General features: G+C 38.3%; 1 protein-coding gene across 2 annotated transcripts; it reads left to right on the top strand.

The window, feature by feature from the left end:
• Positions 1-1,654: 1,654 nt before the first annotated feature.
• LOC311055932 (H-2 class II histocompatibility antigen, E-S beta chain-like) lies at positions 1,655-12,343 on the top strand. 2 transcript variants are annotated; one of them, XM_084072206.1, is made up of 9 exons: positions 1,655-1,780; positions 1,886-1,969; positions 3,254-3,508; positions 4,742-5,014; positions 8,347-8,563; positions 9,202-9,269; positions 9,861-9,974; positions 10,463-10,519; positions 11,856-12,343. In XM_084072206.1, the coding sequence occupies exons 2-8, from the start codon at positions 1,903-1,905 to the stop codon at positions 10,498-10,500; spliced, it is 1,032 nt and encodes a 343-aa protein (XP_083928332.1). In that variant the 5' UTR covers positions 1,655-1,780; positions 1,886-1,902; the 3' UTR covers positions 10,501-10,519; positions 11,856-12,343. The 2 variants fall into 2 exon arrangements, with proteins under 2 accessions (XP_083928332.1, XP_083928333.1); XM_084072207.1 differs by having other exon boundaries at positions 1,680-1,780; positions 1,891-1,969.
• The last annotated feature ends 8,246 nt before the right edge of the window (positions 12,344-20,589 follow it).

Below are 20,589 nucleotides of genomic sequence, written 5' to 3' on the forward strand. Positions count from 1 at the left end.
ATCATGTGTAAATGTACACAGAGTTAAAGGACACATTTCACATCATGTGTAAAGTATCATTCATAGTCGGACGTAAGGATACGTAACGAGCGCCGGCGCTCCTTGCGTTGTCGTTTTTTACTCCCCCTCCGTCACTTATGGCTCCAGTTTTTCCGTCCGTTCAGTCGACATTCACCGTCAGGCCGACGCACGTTCACTACGTTTTGCCTGTTGTACCACTGGGCTACAATGCTAGTTTCATAGCATTGTAACCTGTTGCCAGGTTTTGTGAGAGAAATAAGTAACCAGGTCTATGAAAACAAGCTCAAAAGAATCGACTAGGCCACATATGAACAGTGGTGGAAAAAGTACTCAAATGTTTTACTTAAGTAAAAGTATCACTACTCCAATGCAGAAGTACTCTGTTACAAGTAAAAGTTTGGAATTCAAAATGTACTTGAGTAAAAGTACGAAAGTATTGGTATCAGAATGTACTTAAAGTACCAAAAGTAAAAGTACAAAAATGTTTGAAAATAGCCTATGTATAAAATAGGGCTAAAGTGGTTAATGTACAGTATGTTTCATAATATCATCATTTATATCTGAAAAGTAACTAGTAACTAAAGTTTTCAAATAATTGTAGTGGAGTAAAAGTACAATATTTGCCTCTGAGATGTAGTGGAGTAAAAGTAAAAGTATTGGAAATTGGAAATACTCAAGTAAAGTACAATTACCTCAAAATTTTGCTTAAATACAGTACTTAAGTAAATGTACTTAGTTACTTTACACCACAGCATATGAAAATAGCAGGTCTACAATATATATTTGAGAATCACTGGTTTAAATAATAATTGGCCCAAATAAGCAACTACACTTTAGAAACAAGTCCAAATAAAACCGCAACCACCAATAAAAAATTGCTTGTTTGTTTACAAGCAACTATACAGAAGAATAAGCCCAAAGTCGCTTATAATAAGCAGACATGGCAACATTGGGTACGGCGTATCTCTCTCTCCTAAATAACGTGAGCGACTATGCATGTGTCCGTAAAGAACGGACGGAATCCCTCACCTCCTGATGCACGTTTCAGACCCATCTAGGGACTTTGAACGGGCCTTAAATGTACACAGAGTTAAATGAGAACACATTTCACATCATGTGTAAATGTACACAGAGTTAAATGAGGACACATTTTACATCATGTGTAAATGTACACAGAGTTAAATGAGGACACATTTTACATCATGTGTAAATGTACACAGAGTTAAATGGAGGACACATTTCACATCATGTGTAAATGTACACAGAGTTAAATGAGGACACATTTCACATCATGTGTAAATGTACACAGAGTTTGTACACAGAGTTAAATGAGGACACATTTCACATCATGTGTAAATGTACACAGAGTTAAATGAGAACGCATTTCACATCATGTGTAAATATACACAGACAAATACTCCAAATAATTACATTATTTATTTTATTAATATTTAAAATATTTAATCACTTCAATATGAAGTGATTCCCTTTAACATTTAACCTCCTATCATGTCTCATCTGAAAGCTTTTAATGAATTACAATATTTTACTTCTATAAACATATATCTATCTGTCTTTATTTCTTTATTTCTTTCTGTCTTTCTTTCATTCTAACTATGTTTTTCTTCAAAATTCCCCACCATCGTCTTGCCGGAAACAGAACATGTAACATCATATCTTTAATCTGATTGGCTGATTTGTCTAAACTACAGAACGAGTCCTCCTTCATTCTCTTTCAGACTCCAGAACTTCTCTTGAGGTAAACATCTGTTTATTCTGATTTGTTTATTCTCATCTGTTTATTCTCATCTGTTTATTCTGATTTGTGTATTCTCATCTGTTTATTCTCATCTGTTAAATTCAGTTCAGTTTTGATCAGTGATGACGAAGATTACAGCCACCCTCCTCATCCTCTCCTCTGTACTTCATGTCAATGCGATCCCAGGAAGTATGTGCATTATATTTATGTTATTATATTAAAGATACTGTTATAAATCTACTCTTATTATATAAAATATTCATTCATAGATGTACTCTTGTATAAAATACATGCATATTTGTATTGTTATTATTATATTATTAAAACATACGAGAGAGAGAGAGAGAGAGAGAGAGAGAGAGAGAGAGAGGAGTGTTGTCACCCTGCTCCTCCAACTAGAAAAACTTGCCTTAAAACTGGTCAGACGTGGCTCCTGGCTGTCTGCCTGTTCTTTTGTTGTCCAGACTCTCAGCCGATGAAGTGATAATGATCGATCTAACACAAACCTTGTCAAGGACCGCCAAAATCGTACGTTTTTGGCCGCGGACCCCCCCCCCCCCCCCCCCATCTGAAAATATTTTGTGCCAGAGACCCCTAAGATTTGTGTTATCATTTTTGAGATTTTCTTATTTTTTTAATCCATTGAGACCTGAAGCCGATTCTACATGTCTCCTAAATCTCAACAGTTTTCTGAAAAACATCTTTTTCATGGCAAGGACCCCCAAAATGATGTTTTTGGCCGTGGACCCCCATCAAAATATTTTGTTCCAGGGAGTGACCCCCCAGAAGTAAAGATTTGAGTTAAAAATGTTCACTTTAAAAATATATATATATCTGAGGGGGCAGATTATCACTAACACACACACATTTTGATACATTTGAAAACTTGAAATGGAACATTTCTGCACAATGAGTACTTTTACTTTCGGTATTTTAAGTACATTTTCATACCAATACTTTTGTACTTTTACTCAAGTACATTTTGAATTCCGAACTTTCACTTGTTACAGAGTATTTTTATATTGCAGTATTGATACTTTTACTTAAGTGAAACATTTGAGTATTATTTCCGCGCGCGCGCACACACACACACACACACACACACACACACACACACACACACACACACACACACACACACACACACACACACACACACACACACACACACACACACACACACACACACACACACACACACACACACTGCTGATTCTATATGAATCACTTTCATTATATTATGAATATCCTGAAATAAATCATTATGAATCTGCTTCATAATATTATAAAAACATTTAAATCTGTTGAATGAAATGTTTGACAGGAAGATACTTCTATTATTCAACTTTAGAACCAAATATGATTATTTAACATGATGATGATGATGATGATGATGATGATGATGATGATGATGATGATGATGAAGATGAAGATTGTTGTTTGAATTTATTTTAATCTTTGTTTTATTTCCAGTGTTCCATGAACACATTCAACTCACTGGCTGTTCAGACACAGTTAAAGACTCATATGAAGAGTTCATGCATGGACTGGATGGTGAAGTGTTGTTCTACGCAGACTTCAACAAAGGGAAGGGGGTGGAGCCTCAGCCTCCGTTTGTAGATCATATCACCTGGACAACAGATTATGAACTAGCTTTGAATCAGCAGGTGCTCTGCAAACACCAGCTGAACACCACCCGCACTATCTTGAAGAAACCACCAGTGAAAGGTACATGAATACTATGAACACAATAGTTAATAACTAAAACGGTTGACTAAAACGTTTTTTACAACTTTATTTTTAGTATTTTCAGTTATTAAGACATACAACCCCACATATACCCCACCCTCCCCGGTTCCCTCACAGAAAATAAAGTTACAACAATAAAACAACATTTATAAATGGGGGAGAATAAATAAAATACGAGAGCAGTAAATAGTTGAAATGAGCATTTATGTTTTTTTATGGTGATTTTTTTCCTAAATAATATGTATTTTTAGTAAGCATGAATATGTGCTCAATGTGCTTTAATTTTTAATTCACAAATGTATCTGCTCTGTACAGCCCTCTGTATAGTAGGTGTGTCTGAGGAAGCGTATCTGATACACAGGAGGAGGGGCTGGGGGGGGGGGGGACTTCAATAGCCTTTTTCATGTGATAATGAGAGACCTCTGAGTTTCACATGTATGCTAGGCGGCGGCGGGGGAATAAATGAGACACACACACTAACGTAGGCTATATAGTATGTTTTTCATACATGAACACACACACTAACGTAGGCTATATAGTATGTTTTTCATACATGAACACACACACACTAATATAGGCTATATATGTTTTTCATACATGAAGCTCCTCCCATGTGGCTTCCTGCTGTAAATGTAGCGTTGGGGAGGAGGGGGGTTGAGTGGCCCCGCCCCACTCATTAACTATTCTAGTGTTATTTAATTAGCTTCCAATGGTTCTTAATCACTTGTCCCATTCACCTGAAGACGCTCCCTAGTCTATCACAGTGAGTTGCAGTCAGTGTGTGGGCTGTTAGCAGTGGTGGAAAGTAACTGAGTAGATGTACTTAATTACTGTACTTAAATACAATTTTGAGGTATTTGTACTTTACTTGAGTATTTCTAGTTTTCAATATTTTTTACTTCTACTCCACTACATCTCTGATCCAAATGTGTCACGATGTGACACATTGTGAGCTTGCAGATCTGCTATTTTCAAAAGATTTTCATACATTTGAAAACTTGAAATGGGACATTTTTGCACAATGAGAACTTTCATTTTGGTACTTTAAGTATATTTTCATACCAATACTTTTGTTTGACAGACAGACAGACCCTATTTTAGACTTTATGTAGTGACATATTTGGCCGATAGGGGGCAGTTAGCCTAGTGTTGATATTATACAGATGATAATAAAACTGAACATTAATGACATTTGTAATTGTCTATTTCCAGATGGATATGTGTACTATCAGGCTGCCCGCTGTGTGTTTAACTCCAGTGAGCTGAAGGACATACAGTACATACAGTCATATCATTTTGATGGTGATGAGCTGCTCAGGTGGGACAGTAGAGTAGATCAGTTTGTTGGATACACTGAGCTTGGTGTGAAGAACGCAGAGCGCTGGAATAAAGATCCTGGACTACTGGCTGCGATTAGAGCAGAACGAGAGGCATTCTGCAAATTCAACATTGAGATCTACTACCGCACTGTTCTGAACAAGAGAGGTGAGCTGATCTCAGAGCAGCACTCAACACTCATCACCTCATAAACTATAACATGACATCATCATAAATCATTCTATTCAGAGATGATTAATGGTGTTAATATTGATCTGATAATGATTATAAAACATTCCTTAAGAGGATCTGAAATGTTTAGAATATTAACCCATTCAAAACAGGAACATATCTGTGTCATTTTATATTTATTTAGCTATTCAAAAACAGCAGATCTACAAGCTCATAGCACGGCACCAAGTGCCGCACTATGAGTGATTTTTTTTTAATTGTGTGTGAAAATCTTAAAATATTTATATTTTTATATATATCTTGTTCCGGGGACCCCCAGAAGCAAAGATTTGAGTTACAAATGTTCACTTTAAAAAATATTTATTCAAAGATTTGCACACATTTTCACGATTTTTTAAAAATAGCCAAAGAAATGTAAAATGACAGAGATGCGTCCCCGGATTGAATGGGTTAACCCTTTAAGACCGGGAACACATCTGTGTCATTTTAACATTTCTTTGGCTTTTCAAAAATAACAGATCTACAAGCTCATAGCGCGGCACCGCTAGTGCCGCGCTATGAGCTTGTATATCTGCTATTTTTTGAAAAATCCTGAACATTAATATGCAAATCTTTGAATATATATTCTACAAACAGTATTTTTTAAATTGCTATATCAGTGGTGCTCCAACTGTTCCATGTCAAGGACTCCCAAAATTATGTATTTGACCGCGGACCCCCATCTCTAAATATGTTGTTCATTTGAACTATTTTCATTAAATGATATTGCTTGGTTTATTGTTGTTTATATAAAACACTGTGTAACTGTGAATTATTTAGTAATTGTAGAAAACTGTAGACTATTGTAGAATCTACAGTATTCTATGAAACGTTGTTCTCTGGTGCTATCTGGTGGCCAAACACCAAACTTTACAGTTACAATTTATAATGTAGACATTTATCAGACGCTCTTAATCCAGAGTGATTTACAGTTAGCAAGGAAAACACAAGGGAATACATCCAATGCATAGAAATAGTAATCTAGGATCATAGGTAAACCAAGAACCTCTCATCAGTCTAAACAGTATAATATCAAACAAATACATAATATGTACATTAAAACCAACAAACTATACTAGGATGCCAGGTCTACAATGAACCTGGCATCTGAAATGGTTGTAGGGTTGGATCAGGCTTGAAGATATGGGGGTGTCATACCATTGGTTGCTTTGTAGGCCAAACATGAACATTTTGACTGGTTGAAGATCAAACGTGTTGTGGCTTTCTGGATCATTTGTATCTCATTTATACAATTATGAATGATAATGACATTTTACTATGACTGGTATAATAATAATAAATATAGCTGCAAGCAGTGATAATACAGGGCCAGACATGGAAACTAGAGAGAGAGAGAGAGAGAGAGAGAGAGAGAGAGAGAGAGAGAGAGAGAGAGAGAGAGAGTTTGTGTGTTTGTTTGTGTGTTTGACAGCTTACTAGTGGCTCCATTTGACTACACAACACAGCCATCATGGGAGAGAGAGAGAGAGAGAGAGAGAGAGAGAGAGAGAGAGAGAGAGAGAGAGAGAGAGAGAGAGAGAGAGGCTCCATTTGACTACACAACACAGCCATCATGGGAGAGAGAGAGAGAGAGAGAGAGAGAGAGAGAGAGAGAGAGAGAGAGAGAGAGAGAGAGAGAGAGAGAGAGAGAGAGAGAGACATGGATACTGGAGAGAGAGAGAGATGGAAACTGGAGAGACATGGAAACTGGAGAGAGAGAGAGAGATAGAAACGGAATAGATAAGAGAGAGAGAGAGAGAGAGAGAGAGAGAGAGAGAGAGAGACAGACAGACATGGAAACGGAATAGTTTGATATGAGAGAGAGAGAGAGAGAGAGAGAGAGAGAGAGAGAGAGAGAGAGAGAGAGAGAGAGAGAGAGAGAGAGAGACATGGAAACGGAATAGATTGAGATTGTAGATCGGCTATTTTCAGAATGAAGTATGTCATACGTTGAAAAACGTACTCTCAAATATGCATTTCAGGTTATCTTTACCATTTGCACATGTATTCATTGATACAGTCATGTTGTTTGCAATTCAACTTAAATGAAGTCTGAAAGTGAGGCTTGAACTGACGACCTTGAGATTGTGAGGCACTCATTTAAGGGAGACGCCATTGGACCAACAGACAAGGAACTGTGAAAAAGGAGATCACACAGATGATACAGTTTCACGCAAATAGCTGAAAAATCCTGGGTTTAAGTGTTTTTCAAACTGCTCAAAATTGCGGAAAATCTAAGGGCGGAGCTTAATGGTCAAATCGATACGTGTGTTCCTCATGAGTCAAGGCACATGTGTAAGCAAGTTTCACGACTTTCGGCCAAACGAGGCATGACTTATGCCTGTTTAAAGTCTGCATTTTCAAAAAATTGCTATAGCGCCCCCCTTTGGCCAATTGGAGTAAGATTGGTTTCAGTGATATTTGGAATGACCCTGTGCATTTCTGCAAAGTTTCAAAGAAATGTGAGTCTGCATGTATGTTTTAGGCGCAGATGAATAATTTTCATAAAACTGCAATAGTTAAAATCTATGGAATCCTAGGATTTTGGAGCAATCTGCACGAAACGTTTAACACTTGAACTTTGGACCTCTGCCGACAACTTCTAGGTGGCGGAATTTCCATAAGTGAAAAAATACAGAAGTTAGGAGCCAATGACTTTTTTTCATATAATTCAAAATGGTGGGAGATCTAATGGTCAGAGGTCAAAAGTCAGAGGGTGAAAGTTGTTCAGCATGAGGAGACGCATATGTGTATCCAAGTGTCATGGCTGAAGGTCAAATAGGGCATGAGTTGTACCTGTTCAAAGTTGGCATTTTCAATTGAGTGCTATAGCGCCACCTTTGGACGAAAGATTGTGAGAATTATTTTTTGATCGTTTTTCATGACCATCTACCATATGGCCGAGTTTCGTAAAAAGCGACAGCACGGTTCAGCCAGAACTGCGAAAAGTGGCAGAAGAAGTGACAGAAAGAGTAGAACATTAAGACAGGTACAGAGCTGAGAGCTCTGTCCCTGTAATAATAATAATAAGTGTAAATGTAATAATAATAATAAGTGTAACAATAATAATAATAAATGTAATAATAAGGGTAATAATAATAATAATAATAAGTGTAAGGGTAATAATAATGGTAATAATAATAATAATAATAATAATAATAATAATAATAATAATAATAATAATAAGGGTAATAATAATAATAATAATAATAATAATAATAATAATAATAATAATAATAATAATAATAATAATCATGTTATTTATCCAGTGGAGCCCAAAGTGAGACTGAAGTCAGAGACTCCCCCTCGTCGTGGTGAACACACTCACATGCTGAGGTGCAGCAGCTACGACTTCTATCCTAAAGTCATCCTGGTGACCTGGTGGAGAGGTCAAGAACCTTTGACATCTGGTCTCTCCTCTACCGATGAGCTGTCTGATGGAGACTGGTACTACCAGTACCACTCCTACCTGGAGTACACACCCAGGTACACACCTAACAGACACCTATACATAGAAATACACACCTCTACTGGTACTACCAGTACCACTCGCGAGCAAGCGTGCTACATGAATACACACACCTTAACACGCTATTACGTGTGTATCTCGTTACTAAGTTTCTTCTGCCTCTTGCCTTCCTATCTATCTATCTTTCTGCAATGGGGAGGGAATAGTGGAATACACAATAAACACTAGAGCGGAGGAGAGCCCAGCGGGGCATTCACGCTCCTACACAAAAATACTTTGTTTTTTTCCATAAAACAAAATATTAACCAATGTGTCGAAACGCAGTGTGTTTCAGCGTGTAGATCGTCTACTTTCTCAACCTGTCCTAATGTTAGTGCTAATTAACAGCTGCTTACTCATACTGCCAGACCGGGCGGGGAGGAGGGGCCGCTTCAGCTCTGAGCAGATCCACATGGACACACATTCAACTTGAGGACGCACGTCATGATTATTTTAGACGGAGAAAATATCAGTATAAGCTTATCTTATTGCCTATAACGTGTGTCTGTGTGTGTGTGTGTGTGTGTGTGTGTGTGTGTGTGTGTGTGTGTGTGTGTGTGTGTGTGTGTGTGTGTGTGTGTGTGTGTGTGTGTGTGTGTGTGTGTGTGTGTTACAGATCTGGAGAGAAGATCACATGCATGGTGGAACATCCCAGCCTGACCGCGCCTATCAAGATGGACTGGGGTCAGTTACTGTAATCTATTGTAATCTACTGTACTCTACTGTAATGTGTTACACTACACTCTGTTTTAAGGGTTAAAGGATTATTCTCTATTTGTACCGGAAGATATATTTGTTTTACAGAAAGTAAAAACAGCACTCCATAAAAAAACAATACAAATACATGAACACTTAATTCCTAAAAAGTAACCATTCTAATAAGAAGGTCATGACAGGAGCCTCACCTACTTAGAGTTTATAAGTGTCTTGTCTAGATGAGGTCCATCATCTTTGTTTACTAATGGCTGCTCCCACATCCACATGTTAGCTACTGTACCTGTACTAAACATATTATACACAATAAAACATAGTGGCTGCTACATGACTTCAGTAGTTGGCCACTGATATAGTTGACTTTATTGTAATCTGTTTACTGTACAGTTTAACTGTATTGTACTCTGTCTTATATCACAGATTGTGTTTGTTTGGTTGTTGTCATATTATTGTCAGATGACTCCATAGAGTCAGTGAAGAACAAGGTGTTTTAATCTACTGTAATAATACAATATCATATCATATCATATAATTATTATAATATAATATTTGTGTTGACAGATTTCTCCATGCCAGAGTCAGTGAAGAACAAGGTGGCCATGGGAGCATCAGGTCTGGTTCTGGGTCTGGTCTTGTTCCTGACTGGAATCATCTACTTCCAGTGGAAGAAACGAGGTGATTAGCATGTTTAATTAACATGTTTAATTATTATACTCCCAGTGGAAGAAATGAGGTCAGATCAACAGAGGATCACATGGCATGTGGAACCCTCACAGAAATGCAAACAAACAAACAAACAAACAAACAAACAAACAAACATGTAAAGCCACAACCTAAACTGGTTCATATTGGTTTAGATTTAGAACCTTAACCGGTTTAGACCAGTTTAGACAACCTAGTTAGAGGTCAAAGTGTGGTCTATGTTGTCACGTTTAGCTTTAATACATCAGTGTTACATTTAGTCCTAAATAAGAGTCAAATGTTCACATTAGTTCTGATGCAACATGTGACCCTGATGACTGAACCCTAATGTTGTTGTGTTATTGTGTTGTTGTGTCATTGTGTTATTGTGTTATTGTGTGTACATTTATGCATTTTATGTAGAAATACACAATACAGTACATAGGATTTATTTGTGTGTCTGTTTTAACTGTCTCTCTCAGGTCGTATTCTGGTGCCGACAACCAATGACGATCTTTAGACTCCTCCCACACGCCCAGGTTCACTTCCTCTTTCTTTGTACTCTTTTTTTTTGTAAATATAAAACTATAAAAAATAATAATAATAATAATAATATATATATATATATATATATATATATATATATATATATATATATATATATATATATATATATATATATATATATATATATATATATATATATATCTATATCTATATCTATATATACAATTTGAATCCTGCGCCATGTCGGTTGTCAGTATGTATGTATGTAGCCAGTGTGACGTAATCTGACATCACGCCAGTGTGACGTAATCTCACGACAGCATGACATCACGCATGACATCACATCCTACCTATAAATTCTAGGATGCCGTCAGATCGCACCAGTTCGACGGCTTCCATAGTGGGTTTTGGTCATTGGAGAGGTGATGCACGTCACCTCTTTCTGAAGTGGGTACTTTCAAAGCCTGCCGTGGATTTAGGAGAGCACAAAACTCTCTCTCACACTGTGAGGTGCCTGTAAGGTGGCACTGCAAAGTGAACGACGCGTCACGCTAGACGTTCGGGCCGCGTAGCGGCCCGAACTTCTAGTATATATATATATATATATATATATATATATATATATATATATATATGTATATATAAATACACAAAACAACATGCTTGTGTAAGAAGTGAAACAACTAGCCTGGTAAAACATCCCGGTTGCGTGAATTCACATTATCATGTGTCTTCTGCTTAATTTCTTATATAAGAATGAATCTAATAATCAAATTGAATAATGAAATGATTTGTTGTATCAGACAACACTGGGGGGGTTTGGAGTTTGGACCATTCAGCCTGCAGGAGTTTAGATCCCATAGCCTTAGAGGACGTTCAGGTGATTAAGTCAGGAAGTGAACAATGCAGCCAAACTCTGAACTAATCATTTGAACTAAACATTTCAGTGACATTTCACTAACCCTTAACTGAACCCAATGATTCAGTTCATTGAAAAAAACTGATCATTCCATCACTAGCAGGATCAAAGATAGAACCTTGAGGTCCAAAGGAGAGTGTTCTACCAACTGAGCGGCCCTTCCTACTAAGTTACACTATTGACAAAGTATTGGTCAAATGTTGTTTGAATGGACTGAGTTGTTTCTACTTTGATGGGTACTGTAGTTGCAGGGAGGCTGCTGGGAGGTTAGGTTTTTAAGTAGTTTACTAATAACTTGTTCATGATCTATTAACTATTTATAGCATGGTTTTAAATCATTACATCTTTACCCATTAACAAACTATTATAAGGGAAGGTTATTCTAAAGTGTTAACATGTTCACGCAGTTAATACATTCTGATTCTTATTGGTTTATTGTCTTTTCACAGAACACCTGGGTGTGTTTTCAGAGAAGGAGAGTCATCGCTGCCCCTGGTGGAGAGAGGATGAAATACATGTGTGTCAATTCAGCTTTTAAATACTATAGGTTATATAGTATAGGGTTAAGGTTAGGTTTATAGACATAGTTTATGTGAGGTTAAAGGTCAGGGTTTAGGGTTAAGGTTAGGTTTATAGACATAGTGTTTGTGAGGTTAAAGGTCAGGGTTTAGGGTTTAGGTTAGGTTTATAGACATAGTGTTTGTGAGGTTAAAGGTCAGGGTTTAGGGTTTAGGTTAGGTTTATAGACATAGTGTTTGTGACGTTAAAGGTCAGGGTTTAGGCGCCACCTGGGCGACACACCAAAGGAAGAGGGAGTCCTAATTAGTGTGGGCGGTTCATCAAATGACTTTGCATAGTTTCTGTCGTCAGAAAACACAAAAATAATATTTCAGTTCTACACTATATTGAAACATTAAATAAATAATCACACACACAATCAGAGTTCTTCATAACATTAATATTAACTAGACCAGTGTTTATCAACCTTTTTGGTGCAAAGGCACACCTGGCATAGCCAAAATATCCCAGGGCACACCTAGAATTTAGCGTCTTCTGGCCCTGGGTGCATCTCGTCTTTGCTGGTGGAGCTCTCATCATCTTGTAGTAATAATACTGAGTGCCAAAGCATGTACCCTGTGCCCCTTTTATACAGTACCAGGTAGGACAACATATTTGCATTCCTATGGGTGATGGTCGCTACACTGAATGGACTCGGGCGTGGCTGTGTGTGAAACGGATGATGGCCGTATCGATTGACGGACGTCGGACGATCACCGCTATTGTTCTCGAGGGGCTGGGTTCACACTTTCTTCAAACGGCGCGGCACACCTCAGCAGTACTCACGGCCCAAAATTGGGCCCTTTGCCAGGGTTGATAAGCACTGAACTAGACCATACCCGTTGAAGTGCGCAGGCGAAAGTAGTTGCAAACGTGGGGTTATTGCACGTCCTGTCGCGGTTGTGAAAGTGCAGGTGGGTGTGGGGACGCGTTTGTGAGCTTGTAGATCGACTAATTTCCAAGAGGCAATGTATATGTGTGAAGGCACTTTGTTTGGCCTGCTTTTCATAGACCTTGCTGGCAACCCAGCTCTCCCATTGTTTGACACATAAACGCTAATAATAAGCTGAGATTTGATGACATTGAAAAAAGGGCTTCACAGTTGAATTCCGATGGTAATGGTCAATTACCAACAGAAGGATATTGGGTGATTTTGGCTTTTTTTTTTGAGGCGCTACCCACACATCTGTGTTGTTCATTCCACAAATGCCCGATCCTTACAAGCTGTACCTCATCGTAAAGGTGACTAATCAACGATAAAAATGATATAAAACATATACCAATACCAATTGGTATTATTAAAGGGAAGATATAATAGACCGAAGTTAAGTTGCCGAACTTGTTGTTTTTTAGCAGTTTATATTCATTTATTTATTATTCTTTTGAAAAATGTGTAAAGCTTCAGGGAGCCACTAGGGAGGAGTTAAAGAGCCGCTGCTTCAGAGCCGCGGGTTGCCGAACCCTGATTTAGACCATTGGGTTCTAAAGTGTCAAGGTTGTGGATCCACAGTCCTTCTATGCGAAGCAATTTGTTAATTATGTCACCACCCCGTGATGAGGCTTTTTTTTTTCTATTCCCCAGAATTTCAGGGATCCTGGGGAGCCATGATTTGCTAATTTATAGTGCCTGGCCATGGCATATTCTGGGTTGTTAGTGCGAATAGCAGTTTTATGCTCACCTATACGGAGTTTAAGTGGTCTCTTGGTTTGACCAATGTATGCCAGTCCACAGGGACATTTGAGCATATAGACCACATGGGTTGTGTTACAATTTACAAATGAGTATATTTTGTATTTTTTACCAGTACGTGGGTAAAACATTAAGAATTTGATGAAGTAGAGCATTGAGCACAGTTACCACATTTATAAAAACCCTGTGGGGGATTAGGGAGCCAGGTGGGGGGGGGGGGGTTCATGCCCGAGTGGACAAGACGGTCTCTGAGGCTTCTGGAGCGTCTGAAAGAAAAGAAAGGAGGATCAGTACACATGTTTGCAAGTTTGGGATCACTTTTAAGGACGTGCCAATGTTTTAGGAAAGCATTCTTAATTAACCCTGCCGCTGGAGAGTATTGCATTGAGATACAGAGCCGAGTGGGTGCCTGTTTAGCTTCAGACGTTCTGTCTGTATGTAGAGCTCTATTGTATGCTGTGTCTAGGTCCACTTGGTTATAGCCTCTTTCTATGAAACGGTTGGTGAGGTCTGTAGCTTTATATTCAAAGTCTATGGTAGAGCTACAGTTACGCCTAAGGCGCAGGTATTGGCCAATAGGAATATTATGAATGAGTTGAGAGTGATTGCTGTTCGTTCTCCTAGTAAAGTGTTCCTGCTGAGTGGTTTACGGTAGATAGTAGATAGTGGTATAGAGATAGAGATAGGTAGATAGTGGTATCAAACAGAGATAGTAGATAGTGGGATAGAGATAGGTAGATAGTGGTATCAAACAGACCATCACTACTTTTGAAGATGGTGAGGTCTAGGACATGGATTTCATTATTGTTAAACTCCAAGGTAAAAGTTAAGTACCTAGTGGTGGAGTTTACAGTACAGCAGTCTATAGATACAGTAGCTAGTCTATAGATGCAGTACAGTGGTCTTTAGATGCAGTACAATGGTCTATATATGCAGTACAGTGGTTTATAGATTCAGTACAGTGGGATATAGATGCAGCACAGTGGTCTAGATATATATACAGTGGTCTCATACAGCTAGATGCAGTACAGTGGTCTCATGTAGCAATAGATGCAGTACAGTGGTATATACAATACAGTGGTCTCTAGATACAGTAAAGTGGTCTCATAGCAATAGATACAGTATGGTGGTCTAGATACAGTACAGTGGTTTCTAGATACAGTACAGTGGTCTCATACAGCTATACTGTAGATGCAGTCTCCTCTCCTAGAAGTGGTCTCCTTTTTACAATAGGCAGAAATTACATATTTGTACTGCATGCAAAAAACGGCATGGTTCTTGCCCAAAACTGCATGAGATAGGCATAATTTGGCATGTTTGTACAGGGGAGGCAAAAAAAAAAAAACACACTTGGGACCACTTTTTTTTTTGGGATCATCAAAATCCCAATATTAGAGGTCCTATGGATGCCAAAAATCAAAACTAGAAAAAGAAATAAGCAGTCGCGCGTGGACCCCTCCTAGGGCCTCTACTAACTACGTTGAGGAACAAATGAAACCCTTTTAACATTGGTCTATTACAACACCACCAGGCTTAACATGTTTTCTTTATAATTGTAAGAGTTGTAGTTTTGACTGGTTCACCATGGTACATTGGTAAGAATGTATGGACAAAGTGAAGTTCCGTTTATGGCTTTTATTTATCCGTTGCACACATGAGTATTTGCGATTTGAGCAAGGAGTTGATGGGGCTTCACGGTTATGTTTTTACTATAAGAAACAGAAACACATAATTAAATACAATTCAACAATGACATCACATTAAACACAACAATTAACAATGAACATTTAGACCTAATAGACAAACTTAACACTCAAGTGAGGATGGGTAGCTACCACTAAATATACATGGAGTACTAACCAAATATAACACCAACATTCTCTACGTCATAGTGATTGCTGCATTTCCCTGAATTCTACAATAAGTGCATTGTGTGCACGGTGCATTACACACACACCTATCTATACGTTTCTATGGCAGGGGGACTGTAACATTAAAATCATTTATCACAAAACCAATAAATACAAAATATGAGAATCATGAACTCAACTCACTTCAGTGACGCATAACCATAGGTTTAGGTGAGAGTCCAGGACAGAGGGTTTCATAACCATAGGTTTAGGTGAGAGTCCAGGACAGAGGGTTTCATAACCATAGGTTTAGGTGAGAGTCCAGGACAGAGGGTTTCTAAGAGCGGTTTCACACTATGGTCCCGGGTGCGCACTCGAGACCGCTTGGCAGGTTTCGCGCTAGTGTGAATGTTGCGCATCGTTCCCCGAAACGGATCACCGTTCCGTTCCCGAAACCACCTCCGGAGGTAGTCTCGGATCCGAATCATGCGTCCTAGGGGACGGTACGCTGCAATGTGAAAGCAAGCGTACCGTTTGACGGAAGTGGCCCGCTATTTGTAATAGGTGACGGTATATAAACTCGACAAAAACAGTCAACAAAAACACGTCGCAGATCAATCCACAGGGGTTCAATCATGGCCGGATCCCGCGGGTTAATTTCATCATTAAATTATAAAATGAACCCGCGGGATGATGCGCTAAAACCCGCAATATTTATATATAAAACATTTTTTTAAATTATATAAAACATTACATACAGAAATAGAATGAGAGCGCGGAGAGATAGAAAGAGAGGCAGTGTCACGGCCAAATAAGGACAGCAACAATATATATATATATATATATATATATATATATATATATATATATATATATATATATATATATATATATATATATATATATATATATATATATATATACATATATACAGTATATATATAACATTGAGCAGAAACAGGAGCACATCTAGCATAAGACTGAATAATGTGTGTTTGTAGTGGGAATTTCATAGGTTTCTTAAAAGCATCTTTGCCAATAACAGTTTACTTTTCAAACATGTAAAGCATTTATTTTCTTTAATGAAAAAAATACACAAATACACATCCATATGACGTTGTCAGCCAGGGAGAGGGGAGGGGGAGGGTGGTGGGGGAGAAGACAACCATGCCTACTTAGGAGACCATTTGTAGCCATTTGCCTCTAGTGGCTCCAATGGAGAATCAAATCAAAAATCAAATCAAACTTTATTTATATAGCACGTCTAAAAACGACTGTCGCCGACCAAAGTGCTGTACAGGTCAACAAAACAAGAACAACAGTACACAATACAGTTCGAAGTACAATTACATCATGAGGAATTACAACAAGTACAAGTTAAAGCTTAATTTTGGTTAAAAGTAAGGTTAAAAAAGTGAGTCTTGAGTAAGGACTTAAAAAACCCAATGGACTGGGCGGATCTAATGACAAGGGGTAGATCGTTCCAGAGCCTGGGGGCAGCCACGGCGAAAGCGCGGTCGCCCCTGGTTCTAAGTTTAGCAGTTACTGTTGGAGTCAATAAAGAGAGGTGAGTTGACCTTAGGGCTCTAGGTGGGTTGTGGTGTTCCACAAGCTCCGTTAAATAAGGGGGGGCCATCCCATTGAGGGATTTAAAAGCAGTTATTAAGATTTTAAAATCAATTCTAAATTTGACGGGGAGCCAGTGGAGAGAGGCCAGGACTGGGGATATGTGATCACGTTTTTTGGTGCCTGTGAGGAGGCGCGCAGCAGCATTCTGAACTAGCTGCAGGCGTCTGAGCAGCGATTGATCGATACCAGAATAAAGTGCATTGCAATAATCTAACCTAGATGAAATAAAGGCATGGATGAGCATCTCTAGGTGTTTGGCTGGGAGAAATGCTTTTACCTTGGCAATTAAGCGAAGTTGAAAAAAGCTGGATTTAATAACGGAACCAATTTGTTTATCAAATTTAAAAGAACTATCAAAAATGATGCCAAGGTTTTTTACAGAGGGGTGGATGTTGGGGGAGAGGGTACCAAGGGAAAGGGAGGCGGAGGAAGTGGTATTGCCAAAGATGATAACTTCTGTTTTGCTGTCATTCAGGTGAAGAAAATGTGTGGCCATCCAGATTTTTATGTCTTGTAGACAGTCGAGCAATGGTTGGAGTGGTTGGTTGCAATTTTTGACTGAAAGTGGCATGTAAATTTGTACATCATCGGCATAACAGTGGAATGAGATGTTGTGTTTAGCGAGAATGGGGCCTAGAGGTAGCATATCGTCGGTGTCCAGCCAGGACCAGCTAACTCCATTTTCAGTTTTTTTTTTTTTTTTTCATAAATCAAGGCTATTGAACACCCTTTAGGTCTGTGTAAAATATCAAAACATTTGAACCAATGAAAAGTATTAAAAAGCACCTCTGACGAAAACTCCCAACTCCATTGGATCCTCAAACTGTCCGTCAAAAACAAACAACTCCCCCCTCTCCTCTACAGCGCTGCTTTTCAACAGCATGAGTAGAGCGTGTTGCGCAGTGAACGAAGAGGAGGATCACGTAAACAAGCTCCCCGTAGTCTGTTAAAACTATGCAGTGTACCTGTTTATCAAACTTAGCACTGACGCTAATGTTATGAAAACAAGTAATTATATTTCTAAAATCTATTAAGTGTTTAATGAGGAGAGCAATGTGACAAGAAGAAAGGCGTTCATAGCATTTCTGTCGCGCTATTCTACTACCTCTTTGCAGAAGCTATTGTAATATTTAAAGTCCTGTTTATTATTGTAGGCCTATATAATAAGTGGCATGAAGCATCAGGGCATTAATTCACACGTTGTTGTGATGCATTGTGAGCTTGGAGAGTGGAGCTACTGTTGTTTGGACACCTAACTCCACTTCAGCTTGATTTCTGCTCGTCTGAAACTGCTAACTCCACTTGCGCTGGGTAAAGTGTTGATTTACCCGCGATTTGGTTAAAGTGTTGATAACATAATGACACATGCAAGTATCTGACAATATATAAAGTCACTATACCAACTTTGATGAGGCAGTATTGCTTTGTTTTAAAAATATAAGGTTTTCTTCATTTCCTGAAAAACGTATATTTTGTTTTTGCGTTTCCTGAACAATGAGCGTTTTGGAGTTAGCAGTTTCTGGCTGGACAGCAGAGATATATAATAAAAACAGGATAGGGCTTAAAATGGAGCCCTGGGGAACTCCAAATGAGAGAGGTGCTGCAGGTGATCTAAAGTCACCTAACTGGACAGAGAAGCTTCTTTCCGACAGGTATGAGGTGAACCAGGCTAGGGCAGTGCCCGTAATGCCTACATGATGCGCAAGGCGTGAGAGGAGGAGCCTGTTGTCGACGGTGTCAAAGGCCGCAGAGAGGTCAAGCAAGACCAGGTTAGCAGGGCTACCGGAGTCAACTGTTAAAATCAGATCATTAAAAACTCTTAAAAGGGCGGTTTCAGTGCTATGGCCCGGTTTAAAACCTGATTGGAATTTTTTCGTGGAGGCCATGGGTGGTTAAAAATGATTGGAGTTGAGCATAGACAACTTTTTCTAAAACCTTGGACAAAAACGGTAAGAGGGAAATAGGTCTAAAATTGGCAAGATTAGTTGGATCAAGGTTTTTCTTTTTAATTAAGGGATGCACCACCGCGTGTTTAAAGGCAGCCGGGATGCATCCTGAGGTAAGGCTTGAGTTTATGAGTGTTAGTACACTTGGGCCTATGGAGCAGAAAACCTCCTTGAGAAGGCGGGAGGGGATGTAGTCAGTGGGACAGTTTGTGGATCGGAGACGGGTGACAACTTCAGTGAGTGAGGAAAGGGATATTGGCTGAAACTGGCCAAAAACAGCAGCAGGGAAAGGTGAAGATATAGGATCTGGGGCAACAAATAAATGAGCAGAGCGAAGAACAGTGATTTTTTCAATAAAAAACTTTTGAAAGTTTTGGCAAAGTGCGAGGGATGGGACTAAAGGGGAAGCATCCCGAGGATTTATGAGTGAATTAAAAATATTAAAAAGCACCTGGGGTTTGTGGCTGTTTTTTAAAACAAGATTGGACATAAAAGAGGATTTGGCAGTTTCTTCTGCATTTCTTCTGCACATCACTTTCTCTATTTTACCTTTGCTTTGGTCTGTTTGGGTTTCTTCTGTATAATAACATTAATCCTATAATTATCTGACTGCATATATTGTTCTGTTCTCTCATGTGATTCATGTGTTTCTCTAAATTCAATAAATGTGTTCTGATATTATCAATAAATCACCTGTTACATATTAAACATATACAGTTCATATTTTGTCCTTACAAGCAATGAAGCTGCCACAACTGTTTATTTTAAGCAGAATGAATCAATGACATGTTGAATATTCTGTTCATGTGTCAGCCTTTATTTCATTTATAAGAAAAAGCTGTCTATTCAAACCCAAAGATGTGTGTAATCTGCAATTTAAGCCTGAACATTTATCATACATTATAATATGATCCACTGGTACAAAACACATGTAATACAACCTAATGAAATATACAACGCCACACAATCCAGCAATGTAAAAATTAAAAGATGAACTCAATATGAAAGCTAAATATGTTTGTCATATCATCCTTATGAAAGTTCTGTTGTATGGTAGATTCCTACAACATCATCGTAAAATATTTGTGCTGATAAAGTATGTAGATACTTCTACTCATCCTGATAAGTGGACACAATATTCTCACCAGCTGAATCTGATTTACAATGTTTGAATGTTGTGTTGAATGTAAATGTTTAATTTTTAACAAAACAGGTGAAGAACAATAATCTAGGATTGATTATAACAAAATGTATTTTTTTTTGTTTTTCTTTAATTTAGCGGACAAAAAAATAAATATTCTTGTATTTAAACACCCCAAATCCCACAGTCCCAAAGTCAACAAAACGAAAAAAAAAAAAGAAAATTGAAAAAGTTCAGTTCGTTGTGTGAACTTCAGCAAAGCCAAACTCAACTTCAGTTAATTCCACACCACAACACAAAAAAACTTCAAGTACAAACAGTTTATGACACTTATACAGTCAATCAGTCAGTCAGTCAGTCAGTCAGTCA

This window comes from Gymnoscopelus microlampas, assembly GCF_963454915.1.
Source record: "Gymnoscopelus microlampas genome assembly, chromosome: 11".
NCBI classification, from domain to species: domain Eukaryota; kingdom Metazoa; phylum Chordata; class Actinopteri; order Myctophiformes; family Myctophidae; genus Gymnoscopelus; species Gymnoscopelus microlampas.